Source organism: Myotis myotis, unplaced genomic scaffold (genome assembly GCF_014108235.1).
Source record: "Myotis myotis isolate mMyoMyo1 unplaced genomic scaffold, mMyoMyo1.p scaffold_m19_p_5, whole genome shotgun sequence".
Taxonomy (NCBI): domain Eukaryota; kingdom Metazoa; phylum Chordata; class Mammalia; order Chiroptera; family Vespertilionidae; genus Myotis; species Myotis myotis.
The window spans coordinates 104,907,107-104,917,262 of record NW_023416357.1 but is presented as its reverse complement, the minus strand read 5'-3'; the positions used below and the strand labels follow the sequence as shown (position 1 = coordinate 104,917,262).

General features: G+C 52.2%; 1 protein-coding gene and 1 long non-coding RNA gene across 2 annotated transcripts; one reads left to right on the top strand and one right to left on the bottom strand.

The window, feature by feature from the left end:
- The first annotated feature begins 4,098 nt into the window (after nucleotides 1-4,098).
- Nucleotides 4,099-7,382, top strand: LOC118656916. The gene is made up of 3 exons (XR_004967760.1): nucleotides 4,099-4,160; nucleotides 6,093-6,161; nucleotides 6,790-7,382. It is a non-coding gene; the product is annotated as an uncharacterized LOC118656916 (long non-coding RNA).
- Nucleotides 4,831-5,760, bottom strand: LOC118656915 (alpha hemoglobin stabilizing protein). The gene is made up of 3 exons (XM_036310705.1): nucleotides 5,607-5,760; nucleotides 5,411-5,489; nucleotides 4,831-5,193 (listed from the first exon to the last, which is right to left on the bottom strand). The coding sequence occupies exons 2-3, from the start codon at nucleotides 5,483-5,485 to the stop codon at nucleotides 4,990-4,992; spliced, it is 279 nt and encodes a 92-aa protein (XP_036166598.1). The 5' UTR covers nucleotides 5,486-5,489; nucleotides 5,607-5,760; the 3' UTR covers nucleotides 4,831-4,989.
- Nucleotides 7,383-10,156: the final 2,774 nt, after the last annotated feature.

Here is a 10,156-nt window from a genome sequence, read left to right as displayed (position 1 = left end):
TTCTTGCTTTTTTCTCATTACTAAATTGGCTTAGATTCAGAGAAAACCTGAAGGTATAAATAGGAAAGAGAAAACCACCGGAAATCCCATCCCCGGCCCCAGCACCCGGCACCATGTGGGCGTCACAAATGACTGTTTCTGAAGATGTATCTCTGTGTACATCCGGTAGAATAGCCTCTGGCACATGATTTTCTTATAAACGGTATTAATTTAAAAAAAAAAAAAAAAAGCAAGGGAGGCATGACCTCAGCGGCCGCTCACAGCAGCGGAGGCCGCGGGTGGGACTTGCCCGTGATGCACCCTGACTCCTACCCGCCCCTCCCCCCATGGCCTTACACCCCTTTTTTTCGATGAGAACAGACACTGAGAGAAGCAAGGCTCTGCCTCGTCCTGCCTCCGTTTGAACCTGCCTTTGCCCGCGGGGCGGTGTGGCCATGGGCAGGTGGGTGTCCACTCTGGCCTCAGTTTCTCCCCATCACACGCAGAGAAGAGACGTCCCTGCAGCCACAGTGGGGGGTGAGGACAGATGCCACGAGGGGCGACGGCCAGGCGGTGCCCGTGCTCTTGTGGTTAACTGGCCCGAGGCACCTGACAGCAGCAGGACCTGCCAGGCTCCCTCAGAACCCCACCCTTTCCCACCGCATCCGTAGGCAGCTGGCCCGGGAGAGAGGCGGGCTTGGCGGGCTTGGCTGGAGGCCAGCTCCTTGGCCCCTGCTGCCCCCTCGTGGCCCACTCTGGCCCCAGCGCCTGCCTCTGTTCCAGTAAGTCCAAATCCAGGTCCTGTCCCAGGGCGCCCCAAGCCCAGAAAACTAGGCCTGGCATCCCCACCCATGCGACCCACCCTCTCTTTGGTCTCTGCGTTTTCCCCACCCGCTCCAGCACCTGGCGAAGGGGCTTAGCTGACATGCATTGGGAGCTCCCGGTGCTCCAAGGACCTGCTGTGTGACCAGGGGCCAGTCATCTAACCTCTCTGTGCTTACTTCCTCATGGCAATAGAGTAACAAAGCAGGAGAAAGCAAAGCAGGGAAATCTCAGGATTGAATAAAAAGCAAAATTAAGAGACATACTTGTTTTACATTGGTAGGTACAAAATGGTTACATTTAACATTTACAGTAAATGGAGGTGGTATATGCACAACAAGATAAAATGAATGTTGGCTCATGAGGGCAGTTGCATCTCTGAGACAAAGATTACTACTCTGGCCTATCCCAGGTGGGTTCACCTAGACCCATGGTTGGCAAACTGTGGTTCGCGAGTCACATGCGGCTCTTTGGCCCCTTGAGTGTGGCTCTTCCTAAGCTTGGCTCTCAAAAGAAATTTCAATCATTGTACTGTTGATATTTGGCTCTGTTGACTAATGAGTTTGCCGACCACTGACCTAGACACACAAGAACCATGGACAGGGCTTACTTAAGGCAAAGGTGAACCTTTTACTAAGGGTGCCATAGGCCTGGGGTGTCACTATCCACCATGACCTTCCCAGTTACAGATGTCTAATCAGATCACCCCGGGCCTTTAATTTCAGTCACTGAGCTTGTCAGGCCTGCCACGGAGCCCCCTAAGCTTGGCAGGCTTGCTCCACAGCCCCTTTTTCACTCACAGCAGAGACACGGGGAGGTGCCCAATGCCCCGATGAAAAGCTAAACCCAAGAAAGTAGTTGGGCAGCCTTGCTTGCGTGTCTGTATAATGAACACAGAAAAGCTACAGCAGGATGGTAGGGCCAAAAGCAGTGACTGCCTCGCCATGTCCCAGAGGGGCTCACCACCTCCCCCATTGCCCAGGGGGGCTCACCACCTCCCCCGTCTCCCAGGGGGGCTCACCATCTCCCCTATCTCGGGGGAGGGCTCACCACCTCCCCCATCTCACAGAGGGGGCTCACCACCTCCCCCATCCCCCAGAGGGGGCTCACCACCTCCCCCGTCCCCCAGAGGGGGCTCACCAACTCCCCCGGCTCCCAGAGGGGGCTCACCACCTCCCCCGGCTCCCAGAGGGGGCTCACCACCTCCCCCATCTCCCAGAGGGGGCTCACCACCTCCCCCGTCCCCCAGAGGGGGCTCACCAACTCCCCCGGCTCCCAGAGGGGGCTCACCACCTCCCCCGGCTCCCAGAGGGGGCTCACCACCTCCCCCCTCTCCCAGAGGGGGCTCACCACCTCCCCCGTCCCCCAGAGGGGGCTCACCACCTCCCCCATCTCCCAGAGGGGGCTCACCACCTCCCCCGTCCCCCAGAGGGGGCTCACCACCTCCCCCGTCCCCCAGAGGGGGCTCACCAACTCCCCCGGCTCCCAGGAAAGACAAGGCTCTTGATTTCATCAGATTCAAAACACTCCACACCTGACTGCTTTCAAATATCCTTTATCACTCTTACTGTAAACATTAACATGCGTTATCATCCCAATATAACCTTGAAAGTTTTCTTTAAATTGCATGGGATTTGGTCACAAACACTGTGGGTGCCAGTTAGCGCTTCGTGCAGGCAGGGGGTGCAGCTTCCTGTTGGCTGAACTGCTCTTGAGGACAGAGACAGAGCCGCTGCCTGGCCCATGTGGACCCTCCGACTATAAGTGCTCCCTTAGCGTGGACGCCTCAGCGGGCTCCAGAGAAGACCAGGCAGACTGCACTTGCCACCCGATTGTAGAGTTTGAATCTGCAGATGGCAGAGCAGAGCCCAACCCGTCGTCAGATGATACGAGACAGGCTCTGTGCCAGTTCAGAGGCACCTGAGCCTCCACTGAAGAATGTGCTGGGCCAGCCTCTGTAACAAGCTGTGTTTTGATTAAGTGGTGGCTTGAGAGAGAGAGTAAAGGGGAGAGAGATGGAGATGGAGATGGAGATGGAGGTGGAGAGAGAGAGAGAGAGAGAGAGGAAGAGAGATGGAGATGGAGATAGAGATAGCAGTAGAGATGGAGCTAGAGATGGAGGGAGAGATGGAGATGGAGAGAGAGATGGAAAGAGAGGGAGAGGGAGAGGGAGAGGGAGAGAGAGATGGAGATGGAGAGAGAGATGGAGAGAGAGGGAGAGAGAGAGAGAAATGGAGGTAGAGATGGAGGTGGAGATGGGGATGGAGAGAAAGAGAGAGAGAGAGAGATGTGAGCAGCATCAATCCACTGCCTCCTGCACACCGCCTACCGGGGATCGAACCTGCAACCTGGGCATGTGCCCTGACTGGGAACCCAACAGGTAACCTTTTGATGCAGGGGATGACACTCCAATCTACTGAGCCACCCGGCCAGGACCATCTAGTACTTTTGTTTTTTAATGTTATTCCATCATATTTTCACATTTTTATTTCAGTGACTAACTATTTTTTTAATATATTTTATTGATTTTTTGCAGAGAGGAAGGGAGAGGGATAGAGAGTTAGAAACATCGATGAGAGAGAAACATGGATCAGCTGCCCCTGCATACCCTCTACTGGGGATGTGCCCGAAACCAAGGTACATGCCCTTGACCGGAATCGAACCTGGGACCCTTCAGTCTGCAGGCCGACGCTCTATCCACTGAGCCAAACCGGTTAGGGTGATCTAGTTCATTTTACATTAGTTCCTTCGTCTCTCTGCTCCACCCATGCACAGTAGTCCAGGCCTTTTTGCAAAGATGTTACTAACTATTGACCCACCTAAGCAGGCCCTGGATCCCCATTAGTGGGCAAGATTACCTGGGGACGGAGGGGGGGGGGGGGGGGGCGGGGGGCGGGCAGGGAGGCCCTGGCCTCCTCCCAAGCCACCGACCAGACTTCAGAGGAGCTCGCTTCCTGCTTCCCTGGAAGGCCGCTGTTCTCCGCTGGGCCTGGGGCCTCCTCACACCCCAAGATTGGAAGGGTGGTTGGGGGCACTGAGCTAGTTCCCTTTGGACCTTGAACCAGGCTACTGAGACCCAAGAGCCAAACGCCAGAGGTGGGAGGGCACAGATCCGGAATGAAGGCTTGCTGTTAGTGGGGATGAGAACAAACCCCTCAGCTCCGGACCTCTCCCGCTTTGGAGACACGCACAGCCTCTGAATGATGCATCCCGCCTCCTGGTCCCGCCCCTCCCGCCAGCCGCGCTCCACCCCATCCCCACCCCGCCGGCGCCCCCCCTTAGCCCTCCCCTGCGCCAGTGGCTTTCCTTAGACCTTGCACAGCCAGCCGGTCCCTCCTCGTTCTAGCAGCTTCGTTACGGTTTGTAAAACCCGTGAGCCTGGGCTGGCCCTGGTTCCACCCTAGAGCCCTAGAATGAGGAAGCTTAGGGTTTGGGGTCAAAGAGAAAGGGTGTCTGGTCCGGGGAATGACCTACCGGGGAAGGGTGGGGCTGCAGGGAAGGGGCGGGAATATCTGCCTCCAATCCCGGGCTGAGGAAGGACGGAGCCAAAGGTTCCCCCTCTGAAAAGCAAGGGGCATATTCAGCACTTCCCAAGATCCCCTCCAACTCTAAGTGGCAGCAAGACTCTAGGGAAGGATTGTGAGGTCTTTAGGGCAGAAGATGCTGGAACTTGGCTCGAGCTGGGATTAAGGGCAGGAGAATGGGCAGGTGAGGCGGGTGGACTCTTGCTTGATTCCATCTAGCACCCGATGGACTAGACGGGGAGGCCTCCAGCCGCTGTCTCCCAGGCAAGCCCGTCACAAGGCCACAACTTCCGGAGAATTCCTATCTCCCTCTCTCTCCAACCACCCCTCCCCCAGCACTTTCCCTTTAGAGTCTGTCTCCCTGGCCCCTCTTTTAGGTGATTTTAGTACTTGCCGGCGGTGACTTGGTTAAATCGCCAAGAGCATATCTAGGAAGAGGGACTGAAGGAAAAGAGACCACCTGTTTCCACCAGTCAAGGACAGACCACGGAAGGAGACCCGGGGAGACCAGCAAAGCCAGGGTCGTCTTTATTGAGGTGTCCAGGTAGAGGAACACCCAGGAGCAGACCTGAGCACTGAAGAGCGCGAGGCAGGAGCAAGGGCTCCCTGGCGACGCAGGCCTCGGTCTCGGGGCTGGGAGGAAGGCAGTGGGTGGCGTGGGTGCTCACAAGGACTTCAGGAAGGCCCTGTATTTGGCCAGGAAAGGGACGGACAGAGTGTTCAGCTCTTGCCGCAGCTCCTCCAGGGCCCGGTCCCGCTCTTGCTGCTCTCCCGTCATCTGCTGCTTATAGTAGTTGATGTAGAAGTTCACCCAGTCGTCCACCATAGTCACCATGGCTTCCTCAGAGACAGGAGGGTCACTGAAGACCTGGGGGTGGGGGTGGGGGTGGAGAGAACGGTCAGCGATGGAGTCAGGATCAGCCCTCAAACCCTGACATCCTCTCTTCTCGGATTTGCATTCCCTGTCTCTGGTGGTTTCCACCGACTCCGCTGCTACTCTCCCAGCTCTAAATCATTCTCCTGCCCTGCCCTCCCCCACCCCTCAGCACCCCAGGCCTGTCCTTTGACACAATACTTGGGGGTACCTGCTGATTCAGTAGAGCATTAAATTCCTTCATGCCTATGGAAATGAGATCTTTATTAGCCTGAAGGAGCGCCATCTGCCTGTTTAGAGAAAGACATTGTAAGTATCCTTTTCCCGCACCCCTGGGCATTTCCCCCAAGCCCCTCGCTTCTCCCAAAGGCTCCTGGTGCCCTGCAGGGTCGCCTCCGCTCCCGTACCTTTCAAATCCTGCCCTGCTCTGAAGTCCCGTTTCTCCCGGGTTGGCTCACTTGAGGTCCAGCCGTGCTCTTATGTGTCAGCCACACTTTCAGGCTACGTGTGTGTGTCGCTCTGCGCCAAGCTAGGTGCAGGCAAGGAGTCCAGTGTCAGCCTAAGAGGGAACCGCCCCGCATCGAGACCCTGAGGGCGGGTGATAGGTCAGCCCGGGGAGGGGAAGGAGGGCGAGGCTCCCCTGAAGTTAGAAAGATAGCAAGGCCACAGAAGCAGATAAGGGAGACCCAGAAAACCACGCCAGGGCCAGGGCCTTGCCTGCCGCCCACATCCCAGCGTCCAGGCTCCGAATGCTAACAACACTAACAGCCACTGACCGTCACCCTGTTACGGGGCAGGCCTTTCACATCATCGCGGCAACGTGACGGCAGTTTTCTCCTGATTCATAGATGATACGTGAACAGCAGCTCACGTTATATCTCTCCCTGTTCCAGGCACTGTTTCCAGCATCTGCTAAGGTTTGCCCTGATGTAGGCAGCTTTCAGTCATGTCACCGTGGGCAGGTGAGCCGCTGGACTCCGCCAGGCTGTGCTCTGTGAGAATGGAGACACAGTTGTCTTGTTGTCTAGCATGTCGCTAGGTGCTCAAAGTAGAAGTACTCTCTTCATCTATTTAAATATTTTCCATTTTTACTAGCCCTTTTCAAATTTCCAGCCACCACATACTCCTTGAGATTAAGTGGAACATTACCAAAATGTACCCTGAAAAAGGTGATTATTTTTGCTCCCTCCCTCTACAAAGTAACCAGCATTAAAGACACGTGTATTTCCTGTGACGTCTTGCTGCCTTCAAAACCCAACGTTCATACTTCCTAGGTACCTACACTCTCAGAGACATTTGTCGATTTTCTTTTTTGTTTACAGCATTTTCTTTTAACATTCAGCAAAATTGACCTCTTTTTGGTGTGCAATTTATGAATTTTAATACATACGTTCATGTCACTACTACCATAGTCAGGACATAGAACATTTCCTTCACCCCCAAAAACTCCCTCATGACACCCCTTTGTAGTCACCTCCAGGCCCACCCCTAAAGCCTGCCAAGCACTGATGTGTGCTCCTGTGTTTTTGAGGTCACCCTATGATGGAATTGCATGGTCTGTAACCTTTAAGCCTGGCTTCTTCCTCTCAGAATAATGCCTTCAAGATTCATCCAAGTCGTTGCAAGTAGCAGTAAGTTGTCCCTTTCCGCTGCGGAGGATGTCGCCCGGACACACTGCAGTTCCTGTGCACCCGCTGACAGCTGGACAGTGTGCAGCTTGGGGCGAGCATGAGCGCGGCCGCTGTGAATATCTGCGTACAGATTGTTGTGCCAATACGTGTTCCTTTATCGAGGGTGCAAACTATTGTTGCCACTAGGAGAAATAGTTGCAATGCAACCTGACAAAGCTTTTTAGAGGAATAATTTGACAACACTTGTTCCAATTAAAATATGCATACCTTTCAACCCCATGATTCTGCCTTGGCCTCTATTTTAAAGAAATGTTCATATTCAGTGCACAATAAGGCCTGTGCAAGGACTTTACCAGACAAGGAATTCGCCATCTGTGATCATGAAAAGACAGAATCAACCTGAAGGTCCTTTACTATGGGGAATCTAAAGAAATGATGGCACATTCATACTAAGACATGACATACCACTATTAAATGAGGTAGATAACTATGTGCTGATATGAAAAGATCTCTAAGGCAATGTTAAGTGAACTATAAATAGTGCAGGCTGTCCCAGGCTCCAAGTATGGGAGTGGGAGTGGGATTAAATATAAAACTCTCTCTCTCTCTCTCTCTCTCTCTCTCTCTCTCTCTCTCTCTCTCCCTCTCCCGCTCACTGTCTCTTTCCTCCTCTCTCCCTCCCTCTCTCCCTCTCTCTTTCCCTCCTCTCTCCCTCCCTCTCTCCCTCTCTCTTTCCCTCCTTCTCTCTCTCTCTCTCTCTCTCTTTCTCTCTCTCTCTTCCTCCCTTCCTCATTCCCTCCTTCTTTCTCTCTTCCTCTCTCCCCTTCTCTCTCTCTGCCCCTCCCCGCCGTGTGTGTGTATGTGTGTGTGTGTGTAGAATGATAAACAATATCTACTTCTGGGGCTTGATGGGCATTTGTTGGGAAATGTACAGAGGGATTAATGTCAGGGCGAATTTGACCTTATCCCTCTTACCTCTATATTGCTGTTTGAATTATTTTACAGCATGAATGTATCCTATTATTTTTTGTAATTTTTAAAAAGAAAAAAAATAGTGTAGTTCTGAAATCATTAGCCTCAGATTTAAATCATGCCTCAGTGCCTACAAGAGTCGCAGCTGCTCCTTAAATCTTTGTTGAATGAGTAAATGAATGAATGCGTTGCCATTTTCAGTTCTGTAACTTCAAGTCACTTCATATATGTAAGCCTGCGTTTTGTCTGTAAAGGAGGAATAAAATAATAACTGCCTTACAAAGGCTATTGGGGAAATAAATACTATTCCACCAATAGTATCGGGCACCTACCTTTGTGCCAGGCGCTGGTGCCAGGCCCTGGGAATACACCACTGCCAAACACAGTGCCCTTCCCCCTCTCAACGCCAGGCACACGCTCCTATGTCCTGGTCGGGGAGTGAGAGGGTGAGAGGCCAAGTCTGAGAGGGGGGCAGGGCCATCCACAGAGCCTTGCGGGCCACAACAAAGAGTTTGTGTTTTATTTCCAAGTGTGAAGAAAAGCCATTGAAAATAATGGCTCCGGCGGGAAGGGGAAGCGGCGGGGTAGGACCAGATAATTCCCATTTCACAGATGAAGAAACTGAAGGACAGGAAGAAATTTGCCCGAGATCTCACCGATATTAAGTGACCAGGGATTCAAACTGAGGCCCTCTGATGGGATTCAGTCACAGAGGTGGGCCTCAGAGTTCCGTACACTCACAGGAGCTAAGTTTTAAAACATTACAGGTTTGTAACCCTTCCATTGTTCACTCCAAGGAGCAACCCAAAGTTTACAAAAGGAAAAACGAAGTCCCCGGGTCTCTCGGGGCCCCAGAGAGACTCTGTGTAGTTCTGAGAGAAGGTGAGGGGGTGGCAGGCTGGCCAGGATGAGGTCCCAGGCGAAGATGATAGTTTGGGAGAATCAGAAGTTTTAAGCAGGGAGTCTAACTGGGAGTGGGTGGGTGTCCAAGAAGGTCAGCATGGGGGCGGAACAAACTCTCCTGTCTCCTCAAGGTTCTCCTGCTGGTCTAATCACCAAATAGACATGAAACAGGTTAGCAAGAGGAAATAACCAAATCTAATACATTTATAGGAGTGGAAACCCCACATACATGAGAGGTTCAGAGACCCCCACATGCATTAGAAGTTCAGACATAGGAAGAGGGATCATTATATGACATTCTGAGGGAGGGATGAGAGAAGGTGCCTTGGGACTTCATAGGTCATTGCAGGATGATAAGAGCAGATGTTTATTAAGTAACAGTTTTCCCTGCCATATAGTTAGGTCAAAAAGCTTATTGCTAATCACCTCTTATTATGGACAAGGCCCCCAATTCAAGATCTAGGTCAGTGATGGCGAACCTATGACATGAGTGTCAGAGGTGACACGTGAACTCATTTTTTTGGTTGCTTTTTCTTTGTTAAATGGCATTTAAATATATAAAATAAATATCAAAAATATGTCTTTGTTTTACTATGGTTGCAAAGATCAAAAAATTTCTATATGTGACACGGCACCAGAGTTAAGTTAGGGTTTTTCAAAATGCTGGCACGCCGGGCTCAAAGGTTCGCCATCACTGATCTAGGTAGTTAAGGGAGGGGCAGAAGGTCTCTTGAGCCTGAAGCTAAAGTTGCCTTTAGCTCAAAACAATCCACACACCACAGAAGCACATCTTTGGGTGACTCCTTTGGAACCCCCACACCAGGCTAAGGAACCAGGGTACTTTTCTGATAACAAGAGGGTGCTTTGGGCACATTTCTATGTTGGAGTCAGTACATTGCACTGAATGGGGAGGAGGAAGAAGGAAGGGAGAAGGGGAAAGAGGGGAAAAGGTGAGTTGGGAGAGAAACACTGTCTTTAGACTCTCCCCCAATAAACACACAAGAACTTTTTGCCTATTTCTCTTGTTTTCTGACACTATTCTGCAATCCTTTGATTTTCTCATTTCTCAGATGTCCCGGGGATTCTTCCAGAAACAATACTCTCCCCGCCTTGGGAAGCTGAAGGGCAGAGAATTTCTAGTGGAGGGCCAGAGCAGCGACAGAAGAAAAACAACAAACAAAAAGGGAAGTTTAACGGGGCCTCCTCGGGATCATCTGGTCCAGCTTCGCACCATGCATGCATTCACTTATAAGTATCTTTTAAGCACCCACTATGCGCTAGTTACTGGGGATCAAACAGGAGTAAAATGTAGCCCCCTGGCCTCACAACAAAGAAGGCACCTGAGGCCCAGAGGCACTGAGATGCCCAGAGTCACACAGTGAAAAACTCATGGCCGCCCTGGCTGGTGCGGCTCAGTTGGTTGGGCATCATCCCTTGCACCAAAAGGTTGC

Coding starts and splice junctions, on each gene's coding strand:
- LOC118656915 (XM_036310705.1), bottom strand. CDS start 5,485: ATGGCGCTCCTTCAGGCTAATAAAGATCTCATTTCCATAGGCATGAAG. Junction 5,194..5,410: donor ATGCTCTACTGAATCAGCAG/GTACCCCCAAGT, acceptor CCCCACCCCCAG/GTCTTCAGTGACCCTCCTGT.